The following is an 18344-nucleotide window of genomic DNA, read 5'->3' as shown; positions in this document are numbered from 1 at the left end:
AAAGCTTCCTTTAACACTGGAACTCTTCCAAGTCGTGTTGGATAGTCATAGCCAGCTAGCTAACATAGCATCCCTCTGTCTGAGCAGGGTGTTTGAGTAGGCTAAACTAGATAGCTGCATTTGCTAGCCAAGTGAAACTGAAAGTGATTTTTTTTGGACTGTATCTTGCTTCTCCATTTTGGAAGATTCATTTAACTGTTCAACTATTGTCTTTCTCTCTGAGTCAACTACTCACCACATGTTATGCACTGCAGTGCTGGCTAGCTGTATCTTATGCTTTCAGTACTAGATTCATGCTCTGATCCTTTGATTGGGTGGACATATCAGTTCATGCTGCAAGAGCTCATAATTACTGTGTAAGTCTATGGAAGGGGATGAGAACCATGTGCCTCCTAGGTTTTGTATTGAAGTCAATGTACCTATGGTGCTACCCTACAGAGTGATGTTGAGCCTACTGTAGACCTTCATTGCAAAATATTATGTTTTAATCAATTATTTGGTGACATGATTATATTTAGTATAGTTTTATCTAAAAAGGATAACTAAGTGTTTTACTATTTTTTTTGTTTATCACTGAGGAGGATGGTCCTCCCGTTCCTCATATGAGGAGCCTCCACTGACGTGCACATGTTCACCACCATGAGTCTATTTGACTGAATCTAAGTCTATTTGAGTTATTCTTCTCTTCTATATATATATATATTTAATTTAAAAAAAAAAAAAAATTGGGTTTTATTAAGATAGGACAGTGGTGAGGAGACAGGAGAGATTGAGAGTCAGAAGGGCAGTGGGTCTGATTTGAATCCATGACTACTCTGGTAGGATATACAATACATGTTTGCTGGGGTCCACGGCACTAATCGCTGAACCACACCGGCCATATCGATTTATATTCTTAGCTGAATCAAAACCCAAAACCTAAGCTCTCTCAAGTCAGTCAGACATCCATCACAAAATAAGAAGGGAACAGAGCACTGATCTGCGGAAAGATAGGAAAAGGGGAAAGACCGATGGAAAAGGTGAAGGACGGTTAGGAAAAGGATGGGAAAGGGGAAGGACGGATGGGAAAAGGGGAAGGAACTGTAGCTCAGTTAGTAGAGCATGGCTCTTGCAAAACCAGGATAGTGGGTTTGATTCCCGGGATCACCCATATGTAACAAATGTATGCATGCAAATGGAATATATTACTAATTTATAAAATGTCAGTGTTCCCTTTTTTACCTTTTTATGTGGCTTGGTGAAAATAAGCCCCTACCTACCCAAGTCTGGATATACAACTGCCCTGTTTATTTTGGATTCTTAGAAAGAGGGATACATGGGAGAGGAGGAGGCTGCAGCGCCATCAGTGTATTGATACAAGCCGGCATGTGGCACAAATCACATGTCCCTGAGAATACTTTATATGTTTGGCCTAGATAGGGTGCGTCCCAAATGGCACCCTACTCCTTATAATAGTGCATCTTCAGACTCTGGCATGCAGCCTCGTGTTCTCTTTGATCCTTCCTTACATGAATCCCCTGTTCAAAGACTCCGTTACCTCAGCTCTAAACAGCTGCACTGGACAATAAACCAACAATTACTGCTGGCTGTCGCAACCCTGGCAGTCATGCAAAGGAAGAACTCTTGCCTTGAACCGACCCGAACAGTCTCTCTGAAGTGTGCTTCAAAGCGGCATTCATCTGAGAGAATTTCTCTTTACTTCTCTCTGGTACCCCATACCTTTTTTTATGAGTCTCGTGTTCTCCATCATTATTAAGCTTTTTGTGACTTGTTCTAACATATTATCGGCATAAATATGGCTTTGTATTGCAACACCCACAAGTCATGTTAGGTCGTTCCACAAAATCAGTGCCTTTTGGGTAGTGTAATTTGGTGGGGGGAAAAAATAAATCTTCACATAATTTTAACATTGTAATTTTCCATCTCAAGAGGTTAAATTTAAAAAATGACTAAAGTAAGTGCAAATAAAGTATGAGTTGACAGGTTGATTTAATTTTAAAGGCCCAATGCAGCCATTTTTAATTCAATATCAAATCATTTCTGGGTAACAATTAAGTACCTTACTGTAATAGATTTAAATGAAAATGGACAAACCTATTTCTCAAACAAGAAATTTGCTAGGAGTGGTCTGCGTGGGGAGGGGAAAACTACAAAATACTTATTATTGGCAGAAAGGCTTGGAACAAAAAAAATTGTATTGGTCTATTAACCAATTTACCGCATGGTGATGTCACCATGGAAAGCCAAAACTACCACCCATGCGAACCTGCTGATTAGAAGCTCATGTGTAGATTATTTTCAAGCAGCAACTATCGGAAAATAACACATACACTTTTACAATGTGTGTTTCATCAGCTGTTGTACAATATGATACAAAACACAGAAATACTATATGATACAAAATGTAGAAAAAAATGCATTTTGACTGCACTGGGCCTTTAAATCAGCCATAAATCAACCTTGTGAAAGGGGGAATGGAAGCAAGTTAGCAAGTCTGTTTCATGATTTATTGGATTTTCTATGTTGTACACTCAAAAAAATGTGGGGTTCAACAAGGGTTCTTCTAAGTTCTTTGAAGAACCTTAGGGTTCTTGACACTGAAAATGGCATCCAAAAGGTTCTTCCAAGAACCCCATAGGTGGGGTTCATCGAGGAACCTCAGTCGAGGAACCTCCTTAACTGCTCAACTGAAACAAATTCGATTTGAAAGGACAGCAGGTGCAGGCACTTAACTGAAAAATATCCTCAGTTTAAGGTTAGGTTTGTCCCTTGTATGACCTATATTTATATTGTTTTATGATGATACCATCTATCTTTTTATATTTGTGACAATCTTTCTAAAACAGACAATGGACACAATTCAATGGATATCAATCAACAAAGAGGTAAGAATATGTAGGCTATGAGAACATGTTGAAGGCTATAAGAATATGTCGGCTATAAGAATATGTTGAAGGCTAGCTGTATTGCGTGCAGATGCCTGAACTGCTCACCTTTTGTGTCTGTATCTGTAGGTATACGAGGAGGCATAAAAAGGTATGTAAGTAGGTATTGGTATGTAATGCAGATCACATTTAACATCCTCCTCCCTTACCTCTTTAATGAATATCCCATAGGCCTCTACATTATGGACAAGGTATGTGTATGAAAACCATTATCAAAAGTTTTTTTAAATTCACATTCACCACAAAAAGTGATGAATTCTGTCGTGTGCATCTTTTGTTAATCATCTATATAATTACTTTTTGGGGGGGATTTCCCAGACATTACCCTTCCTACGCCTGAATTTAACAGGAAACCTGTTCAATCACCATGCACTGCAAAATCATTCTGGTTATGATACGGAGAACATCAACACATTAACATCAACACGCCAGAGGATATACCCATTATACTTGGGGCTCTGCTGGGAGTTTAACTCATATTTAGATATTTTTATTCTGCTTTGCCACTAAAATCATAATAAACACTGACAACTAAAATATTGTGTCATTGTTATATGTATTATTATTAATAATAATAATAGGGGATGGGGGGGTAGTTCAAAAATGAATCACAAAAGGTTCTTTGAGGATCCATTAAAAGGAGTTCTATGAAGAACCCTTTTTAAAGGGTTCTCGGAAGAACTTAAGGGTTCCCCTACAGTTTCAATTTGAAGAACCCCTAAAGGATACTTGAGGAACCTTTTCTTTTTAGAGTGTAGATATTAAAGGGTACTTCATTAAATATAACGGGCTTTTAAAATTCAATATTGGTGCACAATTTCTACTCAAAATATCAAAGGGACGCAAAAGGGACTCATTTCGTAAGAAAGCCATTTGAAATAAGGCTTTGCCATCACGAATGTAAATCCCATACAGGCCAGAAGAGGGCTGTCTACCCCACATACTTCACTCTTCAGATCTTTCTGCCAGTACTGAATAGGTCATTTTGGATGGGCAGAGAAAGAGGTTAGATAAGGGTGGAATATGCTTTAGTTTACCGCCCATCATCTGGATACAATAGAGCGATTGGTTTATGTCCTGATGGTGCGGGCCTTCCCACTAAAGCACAAGACTGGGGAGGAGAAAAGACGGAAAAGTCTAAGTGAGATCCATGGTACTCTGACGTCACCCCATTGAAGTTGAAATTTAAAACGGTTAGGTTAGGGCTGGGGTAGGGGTTAAGGTTAGGGTTAAGGGTATGGATGTCCCAAGGAACTCGCTTAGCATCAACCAAGAAAAGACAAATGTTCTATTTTTTTCTAGGGCCTAAATTTAGAGCTAGGACTAGACTCTAGGTAGAGTTAGGGAATCAAAAGGACAGTCGTCCTCTATTCCACTAAAATACATATATTATTTGTTTGTATGTGTTTTTAGGTGTATTGTTTTTATAATTCCCATTAGACATTCATTACATATCCCTAACTGAAGCCCTGTTAATGTTCTTTCTACTGAATACCTTTATTGTTTTCCTTATCAATGGTTATGTTACATGAGACCTCACCTTTACATGGATAGTGATCGATGGCTTAGAGATAAAGGATTCTGATGCCTTTGATGGAAACTGTCTTAGCCTCGTACGAACCATCCTGATCTCGAGAGCTTACATTCTGTTTTGTTACAGATCTGTGTAGCGAAACAACAGAATGTAAGCTTGTGAGATCAGGATGGTTCGTACGAGGCTGAGTCTGGCAACTTTGTAAAACTACAGAGCTTCTGATGCAACAAGCCATGAGTCTCGGCGCCTCTCTCTCAGCCATGGTCGACCTGGAGAGCAAAATAAACTGTAATATCTAGACGACCATCCCCTGCTTCATTCATGTGATCACCATACGTGTGCTCAGGGGTGTTAAAATAGATACGTAAAGCTTTTTATAATTCAGCCTCCACGTTCTTCATTTAAATCTCAGTTATTCCTCTTTTCATTGTCACTATCACTATTGAAAACAGTCACCGTTACCAAAAGCAGAGTGAGTGGAAAGGTGAAATGTAGTTGAAAATATAAAAGCCTCTTTAATTATCACCCTGGAAAGAGTGTAAAACCATGACAAATCCCCATGAGATGTTGTTATTGTGTGGAGTGACATTATTACCAACCGTGTCCCCAACCTCTCTCTCTTACTATGGTAAGTGTTCCAGACCATGTCCCCAATACTAAGCTTCGGGTTTACGTTTCCCCTAGGTTATAGGTCCCCTCTCCCAATGCTAACCTTAAAGGGGCAATCAGCAGTTGTTAATCCATTTTTGGACATATAATTTAATTATATGCATCCATTGATTCTTGAAGAATGTAACTTATAAATGCTTCATGAGCTTAGTTCAACTGTCGTACCCCATCAGAACTCGAAATACAAGCTTGTTTTACTCCAATGTTTAGAAACAAAGTAAATATAAACAAACACTACATGGCCTCAAAATATGGTTAAAACTATTTTTATATCAGGGATGGTCAGTCCATAGAAAAACAATGGCAGGCAGTACGCTTTGTTCTTTTTTTCAACAGCTGATTGCCCCATTAACCCTTTAGCTGGAAAATGCTAAATTTACCCAGGATCAGCTTCTAGGAGCAACTTCACCCTATACCAGGTATTCCCAAACTGGGGTAGGGTGAAGGGGTACGCGCAATGCTGTCAGGGGTACGCCAAATAAAAATGTGATTAAATTTTTTTTTAATATACTGTATATATATTTTTTTTTTTTCACATTTTCAAACAGTTCATTAATATTTTCCAACGGGGCTATACATTTGGGTGAGGTTTTTTTCTCGCCTGAGTAGCCTCATTACACTGCCAAAATAAAATGAAACCACCTAGTGTTCAGCCAAATAACAACACAATGTCAAATACAGGTAGCCGAGACCAAATAATTAACATCCAGTCACATTCTGTTAAAGGTCCCCAAAGCACACACATCCCTGGGGGGTCATCTTTTCAGTTCGCTGCAGCTAGCGACTGGAACGAGCTGCAACAAACACTCAAACTGGATGGTTTTATCTCAATCTCTTCATTCAAAGACTCAATCATGGACACTCTTACTGACAGTTGTGGCTGCTTTGTGTGATGTATTGATGTCTCTACCTTCATGCCCATTGTGCTGTTGTCTGTGCCCAATAATGTTGGTAGCGGCACAAAACATGGTACAATGTTGTGTTCCGGTTACCATGTTGTTGTCATGTTGTGTTGCTACCATGCTGTGTTGTCATGTGTTGCTGCCTTGCTATGTTGTCTTAGGTCAATCTTTATGTAGTGTTGTCTCTCTCTCTTGTCGTGATGTGTGTTTTGTCCTATATTTATTTATTTTGTAAATCCCCGTCCCCGCAGGAGGTCTTTTGGCTTTTGTTAGGTCGTCATTGTGAATAAGAATTTGTTCTTAAAAAAACTTCTTAGGGCTAGGCGTCCCACTAGCGGGACAACTTCCGGTGAAACTGGAGGGCGCACAATTCAAATAAATAATCATAAGAATTATGGATATTAAACATGTAGGTACATACAATTGTCTTATATCGGTTGAAAGCTTAAATTCTTGTTAATCTAACTGAACTGTTCGATTTACAGTAGCCATTACAGCGAAAGCATGCCATGAGATTGTTTGAGGACGGCGCCCCACATCAAAATATTTTTCCACCGGCACAGGTTTCATAAATTCACAAATAGCGATTAAATATTCACTTACTTTTTGAAAATCTAACTCTGATTTGTCATCCAAAGGGTCCCAGCTATAACATGTAGTGTCGTTTTGTTAGATAAAATCCTTCTTTATATCCCTAAAAGTCAGTTTAGTTGGTGCCATCATTTTGAATAATCCACTCGTTCAACATGCAGAGAAAGGAATCCAAAAATCTACCGCTAAACTTTGTTAAAACAAGTCAAAATAAGTTTCTATTGACTCCTCAGATACCCTAAAATGTAATCAAACTATAATATTTAATACGGAAAGAAGTATGTTCAATAGCAAACCGATATTAGCAGGTGCGTCTTGTCTTCCTCGGGCGCCCAAACACGAATTTCCAATAGTGTGTCCCAGTACTAAAACAAATTATTCTTACTCGTTTTGGAAGAAACCAGCCTGAAACCTTGAACAGAGAGTGCTGACACCCTGTGGAAGCCAATGGAATTGCATACTGGGAGCTAAATTTAATTATTTCCCTATACCTTCCATTGTAAGAGCATGGGCTCTCAAAAAAAAAGATTCTAGTTGGTTTTTCTTTGGATTTTCTCCTACCATATCTATTGTGTTATAGTCTCCTACATTATTTTAACATTTCTACAAACTTCAAAATTATTTATTTCCAATGGTACCAATTATATGCATATCCTGGCTTCAGGGCCTGAGCAACAGGCAGTTAGCTTTGGGCACGTCAGTCAGGTGGAAATTGAGAAAGAAGGACCCTAGCCTGAAGTTTTAATTTTAACTGACTTGCCTAGTTAAATAAAGGTTAAATAAATAAAATTAACCGTTACTCTCTCGCGGGAATTCCACTAACGGCCCCGAATGAAGCCAAACGTAGCTGCTGCTCATGTTCTGTACTGATGCCGCAAAAGCCAGGACAGGGAGACATAGTGGAGTGGTAACGCGAGTGCAGGCAGTTGCTCTTGACGCAACTTGGGTACACTGCAGCATCTACTGAGAAGCTCTTGCTGCCAAGGGAATGCCTGACAGCTTGAAAGACGTTTTGGACACTTTGTTAAAGCAAGGCCCCTGAACTCTCATGTATTTTCTGCACTATGCAATGATATGGGCAGCGACCATGTAACGCTTTTACAACATACAGAAGTGTGCTGGTTATCAAGAGGCAAAGCATTGACACGTTTTTTTTAAAATTGGGAGACGGCTTAAAGTTTATTTTACTGACCATAATTTTCACTTGTCTGACCGTTTCTCACACGACTGGCCTATCTGGTTGATATTTTTTCTGAATCTAGGATTACAGGGACTCTCCATAACTATATTCAATGTGCTGGACAAAATTGAGGCTATGATTAAGAAGTTGGCGCTCTTCTCTGTCTGGACAACACACAGGTCTTTCCATCATTGAATTATATTTTTGTGTGCAAATTAACTCATGCTTACAGACAATGTTAAATGTGATATAGCGAAGCACCTGAGTGAGTTGGGTGCGCAATTACACGGGTACTTTCCCGAAACGGATGACACAAACAACTGGATTCGTTATCCCTTTCATGCCCTGCCACCAGTCCTCTTACTGATGTCTGAACAAGAGAGCCTCATTGAAATTGCAACAAGTGGTTCTGTGAAAATTTTATTTAATCAGAAGCCATTGCCAGATTTCTGGATTGGGCTGCGCTCAGAGAATATCCTGCCTTGGCAAATTGTGCTGTTAAGACACTGATGTCTTTTGCAACCACGTACCTATGTGAGTGGATTCTCGGCCCTCACTAGCAAAACTAAATACAGGCACAGACTGTGTGTGGAAAATGATTGAAGACTGATACTCTCTCCAATACAACCCAACATTGCAGAGTTATGTGCATCCTTTCAAGCACACCCTTCTCATTAACCTGTGGTGAGGTATTCACCATTTTCGATGAACAAATAAGGTTTTATATGTAAGATGGTTAAATAAAGAGCAAAAGTATTGATTATTATATTATTATTTGTGCCCTGGTCCTATAAGAGCTCTTTGTCACTTCCCAGGAGCTGGGTTGTGACAAACTCACTCGTACTGATGTTTAATAAATGTATCATATAGTGTGTGATTGTGTGTGGCAGGCTTACAATGATGGCAAAAAACAACATTTGAGAGTGCGCTGACCCTGGTGCTAGAGGGGCTATGCAGCTGGAGGTTGAATATTTGGAGGGGTATGGGACTATAAAAAGTTTGGGAACCACTGCCCTACCCCATCACTAACCGTATCCCTAACGTCCTTTCTGCACCGCAGGTGGTGATGGAGTCTGAGGAGCCAGAGCTGAGGGAGTGTGATGAAGCCTTTGAGTCAGATGAAGGCAATGTGGAGTCTTACCTGGAAGAGCCAGAGAGCAGCAGGGAGCTCCAGGAGAGGCTCAAGGAGCTGGAGGTGAGGCCCAGGGAGGGGGAATTTAGGGCTCGTCTAGGCTATATCTCATTTTGTCTTTCTTTGATTCCTTGCACCCTGTCTCCTCACCTCCTTCTCAACTGTTATTGGAGGAGAAGGTTCAAGGTCCCTCCCCTCTGACCTTCTTCAATGGGTTTTGAGAAGGAGACAAGAAGAGGATGAATTAAGAAAGAGCTCAAGTCTTGACCCCTGGAGCTGTTGACCCTCTGGGTACACGCATTTTCTCATTTGGGCAAAAGTCCGTCTTCCATCCTATCTTCTTCGTGACCCAGAAACCGATAAGTGGTCGAGGAGAGTGTAAATTAGGCGAACGGAAGAGTGTCTTCCCCTCCTCGATGGCCACTTTTCATCAAGGATAGTCATGTGCATCCTACCGGAGTCCTTCACTGAAGAGTTTTGAAATCTGCCATACCCCCTTTGAATCAGCTTTTGTTTTGTCGGAGGAGAATAGCATGCATACATTTAAAAACAATATGCTACTTATTGTTTTATCTATAAAATGTCTTGCACAGCTAACTTCCTTTTTGTTTTTATCACTTTACACATTTATTTTGTGATCCACCCCTGTAAAAGTAATTTGCCTGAAAATGTGAAAATTGTGAAAATGAAGTGAAAATTCATTCAACACATTGGCATACAGTCTGGTGAACTTGGATTGGTCCTGAATTGGTCCAGAATAATAACGATGCTTAAAACAGTCACTCAATATTACAGCACCCAGTACTTTTGAATGATCTGCAAGTGGAGGAGTCTCATTTTCGTCCATGTTCCTTCCTTGCCGCCTCTCCTCGATTACCTTTGATATTTTTCAAAAGGAGGCAAGAGAGGACGGAGGACGCAGGAGTTGAGCAAATCCAGTTGAGAAAACACCCTGGAGACTGAGAGCTGCATCAGACAAAGCAATCAATGAAAACGAATAACCGTTTGCAACATTTGATTGATGCAGTTGGTTGTTTTGACTGATAGCTGCACCTGTCAAAACGATCACCTGCTTCAGTCCAAACAACCAAACTCAATCAAATAATTAAAGTATTTGATTCATCCTAGGGATGGAGCAGCCATTATACTATTTACTATTAATCTCAACACTAGTACTTTATTATTAATGTTAGTATTTGTATTTCACTATTTCAAAATTGATGCCAATTTGATAGATGTGAACCTGAATCAAGTGTCTCAGTGTAGGAGTGCTGATTTAGGATCAGTTTTGCCTTTTCGATCATAATGAATAAGATTACATGGACTGGGAGGACCTCCTAGATCAGCACTCCTACTCTCTGAGACTTGATACATACAGACCATGATTTCAGGGCTATGCATCTGACTGTATCATAGTCCACCAGGTGTCTCCCTCCTTCTGTGAAAGAAGTGGTTTTGAGAATCTATCATGGCAAGTGAATATGTCATTTATATGCTGAATAATGGTATTGAATTTGAATGGTTTTGTCAGTCAAGGATCCCTTATTACATTTTACTAATTAAAAATGTTTGTTTCTTCTGGTGATTAGGGTATTTTGGAAGGGATGTTTGGCGAGTTAGGGACCACTTCGTATGACGAGGAAATCGCCGACTTCAGTGCATTCAAGACAACTGGGAAATTGAGAACTAGCTCTGACTGGGAAAATTCGTTTTTTTAATGGTCATCCAACTCGGAATTCCAAGTGGGGAACTTTGGCCTCTTTCTAGAGATCAGACTTTCCGACCTGAAGATCACTGACGTCATGATTCAACCTCGTTTTTTTCAGAGTTCCCAGTTGTCTTGAAAGCACCATAATACCGCACAAGTGATCGAAATGACAGGCTACTTTGACACTGACAAACTGAGAATCTGAGATCAATAAAAACGACCTTTGACTTGAATCCATCAATGGCCTAGGCCTAGCTGTGTGGAGACACATATTGTAGGCTACAATCTGAGGAGGAAATTATAGTCCTAAAAATGTTTTCCAGTTTCACTGACTCACCCAATGATGTGCAGCTCATTCGCTGGTGATGGCTGATGCGCTCTTGACAAAAGCGTAATATTGCAGATAGATTTTGTATTCAGATAGATAGTAGCTTCCATCAATGTAATTGTCTGCATAATTTCCAATCCCCCATATATTTTGGGGTAAATATATACAGTACCAGTCAAAAGTTTGGAAACACCTACTCATTCCAGGGTTTTTCTTTATTTTTACTATTTTCTACATTGTAGAATAATAGTGAAGACATCAAAACTATGAAATAACACATATGGAATCATGTAGTAACCCAAAAAGTGGTTACCTCATGAAGCTGGTTGAGAGAATGCCAAGAGTGTACAAAGCTGTTATCAAGGCAAAGGGTGGTATGTGTGTGTGTGTGTGTGTATATATATATATATATATATATATATATATATATATATATATATATATATATATATATATATATTATACTATACTAAACTGCTCAAAAAAATAAAGGGAACACTAAAATAACACATCCTAGATCTGAATGAATGAAATATTCTTATTAAATACTTTTTTCTTTACATAGTTGAATGTGCTGACAACAAAATCACACAAAAATGATCAATGGAAATCAAATTTATCAACCCATGGAGGTCTGGATTTGGAGTCACACTCAAAATTAAAGTGGAAAACCACACTACAGGCTGATCCAACTTTGATGTAATGTCCTTAAAACAAGTCAAAATGAGGCTCAGTAGTGTGTGTGGCCTCCACGTGCCTGTATGACCTCCCTACAACGCCTGGGCATGCTCCTGATGAGGTGGCGGATGGTCTCCTGAGGGATCTCCTCCCAGACCTTGACTAAAGCATCCGCCAACTCCTGGACAGTCTGTGGTGCAACGTGGCTTTGGTGGATGGAGCGAGACATGATGTCCCAGATGTGCTCAATTGGATTCAGGTCTGGGGAACGGGCGGGCCAGTCCATAGCATCAATGCCTTCCTCTTGCAGGAACTGCTGACACACTCCAGCCACATGAGGTCTAGCATTGTCTTGCATTAGGAGGAACCCAGGGCCAACCGCACCAGCATATGGTCTCACAAGGGGTCTGAGGATCTCATCTCGGTACCTAATGGCAGTCAGGCTACCTCTGGCGAGCACATGGAGGGCTGTGCGACACCATGACTGACCCACCGCCAAACCGGTCATGCTGGAGGATGTTGCAGGCAGCAGAACGTTCTCCACGGCGTCTCCAGACTCTGTCACATGTGCTCAGTGTGAACCTGCTTTCATCTGTGAAGAGCACAGGGCGCCAGTGGCGAATTTGCCAATCTTGGTGTTCTCTGGCAAATGCCAAACGTCCTGCACGGTGTTGGGCTGTAAGCACAACCCCCACCTGTGGACGTCGGGCCCTCATACCACCCTCATGGAGTCTGTTTCTGACCGTTTGAGCAGACACATGCACATTTGTGGCCTGCTGGAGGTCATTTTGCAGGGCTCTGGCAGTGCTCCTCCTTGCACAAAGGCGGAGGTAGCGGTCCTGCTGCTGGGTTGTTGCCCTCCTACGGCCTCCTCCACGTCTCCTGATGTACTGGCCTGTCTCCTGGTAGCGCCTCCATGCTCTGGACACTACGCTGACAGACACAGCAAACCTTCTTGCCACAGCTCGCATTGATGTGCCATCCTGGATGAGCTGCACTACCTGAGCCACTTGTGTGGGTTGTAGACTCCGTCTCATGCTACCACTAGAGTGAAAGCACCGCCAGCATTCAAAAGTGACCAAAACATCAGCCAGGAAGCATAGGAACTGAGAAGTGGTCTGTGGTCACCACCTGCAGAACCACTCCTTTATTGGGGGTGTCTTGCTAATTGCCTATAATTTCCACCTGTTGTCTATTCCATTTGCACAACAGCATGTGAAATTTATTGTCAATCAGTGTTGCTTCCTAAGTGGACAGTTTGATTTCACAGAAGTGTGATTGACTTGGAGTTACATTGTGTTGTTTAAGTGTTCCCTTTATTTTTTTGAGCAGTGTATATATATATATACATATACATACATTGGGGAGAACAAGTATTTGATACACTGCCGATTTTGCAGGTTTTCCTACTTACAAAGCATGTAGAGGTCTAATTTTTATCATAGGTACACTTCAACTGTGAGAGACGGAATCTAAAACAAAAATCCAGAAAATCACATTGTATGATTTTTAAGTAATTCATTTGCATTTATTTGCATGACATAAGTATTTGATCACCTACCAACCAGTAAGAATTCCGGCTCTCACAGACCTGTTAGTTTTTCTTTAAGAAGCCCTCCTGTTTTCCACTCATTACCTGTATTAACTGCACCTGTTTGAACTTGTTACCTGTATAAAAGACACCTGTCCACACACTCAATCAAACAGACTCCAACCTCTCCACAATGGCCAAGACCAGAGAGCTGTGTAAGGACATCAGGGCTAAAATTGTAGACCTGCACAAGGCTGGGATGGGCTACAGGACAATAGGCAAGCAGCTTGGTGAGAAGGCAACAACTGTTGGTGCAATTATTAGAAAATGGAAGAAGTTCAAGATGACGGTCAATCACCCTCGGTCTAGGGCTCCATGCAAGATCTCACCTCGTGGGGCATCAATGATCATGAGGAAGGTGAGGGATCAGCCCAGAATTACACGGCAGGACCTGGTCAATGACCTGAAGAGAGCTGGGACCACAGTCTCAAAGAAAACCATTAGTAACACACTATGCCGTCATGGATTAAAATCCTGCAGCGCACGCAAGGTCCCCCTGCTCAAGCCAGCGCATGTCCAGGCCCGTCTGAAGTTTGCCACTGACCATCTGGGTGATCCAGAGGAGGAATGGGAGAAGGTCATGTGGTCTGATGAGACAAAAATAGAGCTTTTTGGTCTAAACGCCACTCGCCGTGTTTGGAGGAAGAATGATGAGTACAACCCCAAGAACACCATCCCAACCGTGAAGCATGGAGGTGGAAACATCATTCTTTGGGGATGCTTTTCTGCAAAGGGGACAGGACGACTGCACCATATTGAGGGGAGGATGGATGGGGCCATGTATCGCGAGATCTTGGCCAACAACCTCCTTCCCTCAGTAAGAGCATTGAAGATGGGTCGTGGCTGGGTCTTCCAGCATGACAATGACCCGAAACACACAGCCAGGGCAACTAAGGAGTGGCTCCGTAAGAAGCATCTGGAGAAGGTCTGTATGGAGGAGTGGAGTGGGAGTGGGCCAAAATCCCTGCTGCAGTGTGTGCAAACCTGGTCAAGAACTACAGGAAACATATGATCTCTGTAATTGCAAACAAAGGTTTCTGTACCAAATATTAAGTTCTGCTTTTCTGATGTATCAAATACTTATGTCATGCAATAAAATGCAAATTAATTACTTAAAAATCATACAATGTGACTTTCTGGATTTCTGTTTTAGATTCCGTCTCTCACAGTTGAAGTGTACCTATGATAAAAATTACAGACCTCCACATGCTTTAAGTAGGAAAACCTGCAAAATTGGCAGTGTATCAAATACTTGTTCTCCCCACTGTGTGTATATATATATATATATATCATCCTATATTGTCCCTAACATAATTACCCCATAGCAACAGATATGGGACACACACACACACACACACTTCCCACCCTTCCCCCACAAGCTCAGATGTTCAACAGTTGTTCCATCCCTGAGCCCAACTCAAGAAAGGACTTGATGTGCAAATGCATATACAGTTGTAGCTGTTTGAGAAGGAATGCAAAATTCAGCAAGAATGGACAGATTTGATAAACCAATGTCAAGTCCTAGCTGATGGAGCTCAGATACACCCCCTTCCCCTGAAACACACACACGCTGGTCCTCCGTTGTGACCATTTTCCCAAGCATCTCTGCAGTCAGACCTTTTATTATTTGGTGCCACCAGGGCCACAATTTGCCCCCTCTCTGATTTGTCCGAGTGTGACCCCCCCTCCCCATGGGTTACTGCAGCTAGTGTTGCCAGCACTGCCACTACCTGGGTGGGGTCACCCCACCGGAATCCCCACCAGCTATGTACAAGGTTGTCAAGGTTCTCATTAGCAGCTTTGAGAAATTCCTTGTATATTATGCTCACCCGGGCCTCCCGAGTGGCGCTGCGGTCTAAGGCACTGCATCGCAGTGCTAGAGGCATCACTACAGATCTGGGTTCATTCCCAGGCTGTGTCGCAGCCGGCTGCGACCGGGAGACCCATGAGGCGGCACACAATTGGCCCAGTGTCGTCCGGGTTAGGGGAGGATTTGGCTTGTCGAGATGTCCATGTCCCATTGCGCTGTAACGACTCCTGTGGCTGGCCGGGTGCATGCACGCTGACACGGTCGCCAGTTGGACGGTGTTTCCTCCGACACGTTGTTGCGGCTCGCTTTCGGGTTAAGCGAGCAGTGTGTCAAGAAGCAGTGTGGCTTGGCAGGGTCGTGTTTCGGAAGACGCATGGCTCGCAACCTTTGACTCTCCCGAGTCCGTACGGGAGTTGCAGCAATGGGACAAGACTGTAACAACCAAATTGGGGAGAAAAAGGGGTATGAAATTATTTCAAAATATTATGCTCACCCATCAGGGGGCTTTGGCTTCGTAAGTCCAACCCTGGCAGGCTCAGAACCTTCAGAGGGTGGTGCTGATTTAGTAGGTCTCTGAATAGAATTAACGAAGAGGCAACTCGAATTAACTTTGATCCCGTTTATTCAAATTGTTACATTGCAAATAGTGACAATTCTTTTTCATGCCACGAGAGCTACCGGATCCAGCCAAATAGGTTTCGGAATGAAACAGTCCAAAACAAAACTGAGGTGCCGGATCCTGTTCCGGCAGGATCCGGCTCAAATTATGTACTACAGATGTCACGCGACTGAGTAACCTGCAGCTTCTCTTAGGCCTTTGCTTTATAAAGCAATCTAAAAGGCTCTTCTATTAGAGCCTGTGTTAAATCTCCCAACTCAGCACAATGGACCCTTGCGGCACTTTTTCAGGTGTTGTGAAAACTTTTAGTCTCCCAGCTCTCCCGGCCATCATCTCCTGAGCCCTAGTGGCAGAATGAGAGGTGGGAAAGAAAGTGCTTTAAAACACTTTTCTCAGAGCACCTGTTTGAAAAATGTTTAGTGTTTATAATCATGCCACTGTGATGGAGAGGGCTCTTAATGTTACTGTGGTTAAATTCCCTTGGCTGAGGCCTTACAGCACTTATGTTGCAGATTCAGGCCAAGGTCCTCTGCCTTTGCCAGCCCACACTTTGTATAGAGGACACTATTGAAACGTAATACACGCATTGCTCTCAGATTGGATAGTTGAGTGACAGATTGAGTTTCACACGTGACATTAGGATCACACACATACATGAACACACACACAAAGTCAATTCCATACACACACTCTACGAAGATGAAACCTTCACAAAATGTCACACACTCTCCCTGTCCCTACTGTATTCAAACACCTTCACCCTTAGCGCAGCTGCGTATTGATGTGTGAATCAGGCTGTAATTACTGTGTAAAGTACTTAAATAAAAATACTTTAAAGTACAACTGAAGTATGTTTTCGGGGAATCTGTACATTTTTATATTTTTGACAACTTTTACTTCACTCCTAAAGACAATGATGTACTTTGTACTCTATACATTTTCCCTGACACCGAAATGCTTAGCAGGACAGGAAAATGGTCCAATTCACGCTGTTATCAAGAGAACCTCCTTGGTCATCCCTACTGCCTCTGATCTGGCGGACTCACTAAACACAAATGCTTAATTTGTAAATTATTAAGAAACACAAGACTGAACCACAACATAAATATCAGTTCTGTTGATATGAGTATAAAATATTAGTATAAACATCGCATTAGAAGTGTCCATCACATCTGCAGTGTTGGAGCATGCCCCTGGATAGCCGTAAATTAAAATAAAATAAAAAAGAGAATTGTGACGTCTGTTTTTCTTAATATAAGGAATTTTAAATGATTTATACTTTACTTTTGATAATTAAGTATAATTAAAACCAACTACTTTTAGACTTTTACTCAAGTAGTATTTTACTAGGTGACTTGCATTTGTACTTTCAAATCAAGTTTATTTTATATAGCCCTTCGTACATCAGCTAATATCTCGAAGTGCTGTACAGAAACCCAGCCTAAAACCCCAAACAGCAAGCAATGCAGGTGTAGAAGCACGGCGTCTAGGAAAAACTCCCTAGAAAGGCCAAAACCTAGGAAGAAACCTAGAGAGGAACCAGGCTATGAGGGGTGGCCAGTCCTCTTCTGGCTGTGCCGGGTGGAGATTATAACAGAACATGGCCAAGATGTTCAAATGTTCATAAATGACCAGCATGGTCAAATAATAATCAGGAGTAAATGTCAGTTGGCTTTTCATAGCCGATCATTAAGAGTATCTCTACCGCTCCTGCGGTCTCTAGAGAGTTGAAAACAGCAGGTCTGGGACAGGTAGCACGTCCGGTGGACAGGTCAGGGTTCCATAGCCGCAGGCAGAACAGTTGAAACTGGAACAGCAGCAAGGCCAGGTGGACTGGGGACACCTGGCCTAGATACTTTGAGGTATCTTTACTTTTACTTAAGTATGACAATTTTTCCACCTCTGCATGTTTATCTCTTTAGGAGGTAGGCTATCCACAGTCCAAAACTGAAAATCTTAGAAACAATGTTGCAACTGATCTGAACTGAACTGGCTTGACTTGCCCATACACTCTCCCTCTTTCTGTCTTACACACACACACATACCCTCCACTGGAGAATGCAATGATTTCTGACTAAGCGACAGTCATTGAGCCTCAAGCTAGACTGTTTGATTCCTATTCTACTTCGAAACCTCGTAGACAAGCAAATCGAAAACTCAGTTTTCTCTGCTCTGTTGCGATGGGAATCGATAGTGCCAAAATAATTTGGTCTCCTGTCCACCTTTTCCCCTCACCATCCACCATTCCCTGATCATTGAACACTTGGGCCCATCACAGCTTCTGTGACGCACTGTAGAGGGAGCGTTAAATGTGTGACTGCTGTTTTGATGTGCAATCACTGGTGGCTTAGGTGCCTCTATTTCTATGAAGACATGTTTTGTTCTTTCGCACCTTCTCTCCCTCTATTGCCTCACTCCCAATTTATTCCAATCAGCATGTTGTTCTTTCTCATTCCTTCTACTAACTCTCTCCGTCTTGTCTCTGTTTCCCTCCTATTTCGTTCTTTCAGAATCGATCTCTCCTCCCCTTTGTTTCAGTCCCCCATCATACCTTTGATTTCATAGTTGCCGTGGTGACACGTTCCCGCCTTTGATCATAGCGAATAAGACATTGGCAGGATTCTCTTTTTAATGAGTTCACCAGTTTACACCTATTA

General features: G+C 41.8%; 1 protein-coding gene across 3 annotated transcripts in view; it reads left to right on the top strand.

Moving 5' to 3' along the window:
• LOC120065253 (nck-associated protein 5-like) overlaps positions 1-18344 on the top strand; it is a 148273-nt gene that overhangs the window by 107320 nt on the left and 22609 nt on the right. For 2 of the 3 annotated variants that reach the window (XM_039016084.1, XM_039016083.1), the window contains exons 1-2: positions 2896-3036; positions 8882-9016. In XM_039016084.1, the coding sequence (XP_038872012.1) occupies positions 2977-3036; positions 8882-9016 (195 nt within the window). In that variant the 5' untranslated portion in view covers positions 2896-2976. The other variant, XM_039016085.1, reaches the window with a different exon arrangement.

Source organism: Salvelinus namaycush, chromosome 20 (genome assembly GCF_016432855.1).
Source record: "Salvelinus namaycush isolate Seneca chromosome 20, SaNama_1.0, whole genome shotgun sequence".
NCBI lineage: Eukaryota > Metazoa > Chordata > Actinopteri > Salmoniformes > Salmonidae > Salvelinus > Salvelinus namaycush.
The sequence above is the reverse complement of the archived record's forward strand: the minus strand, read 5'-3'. Positions and strand labels throughout refer to the sequence as shown.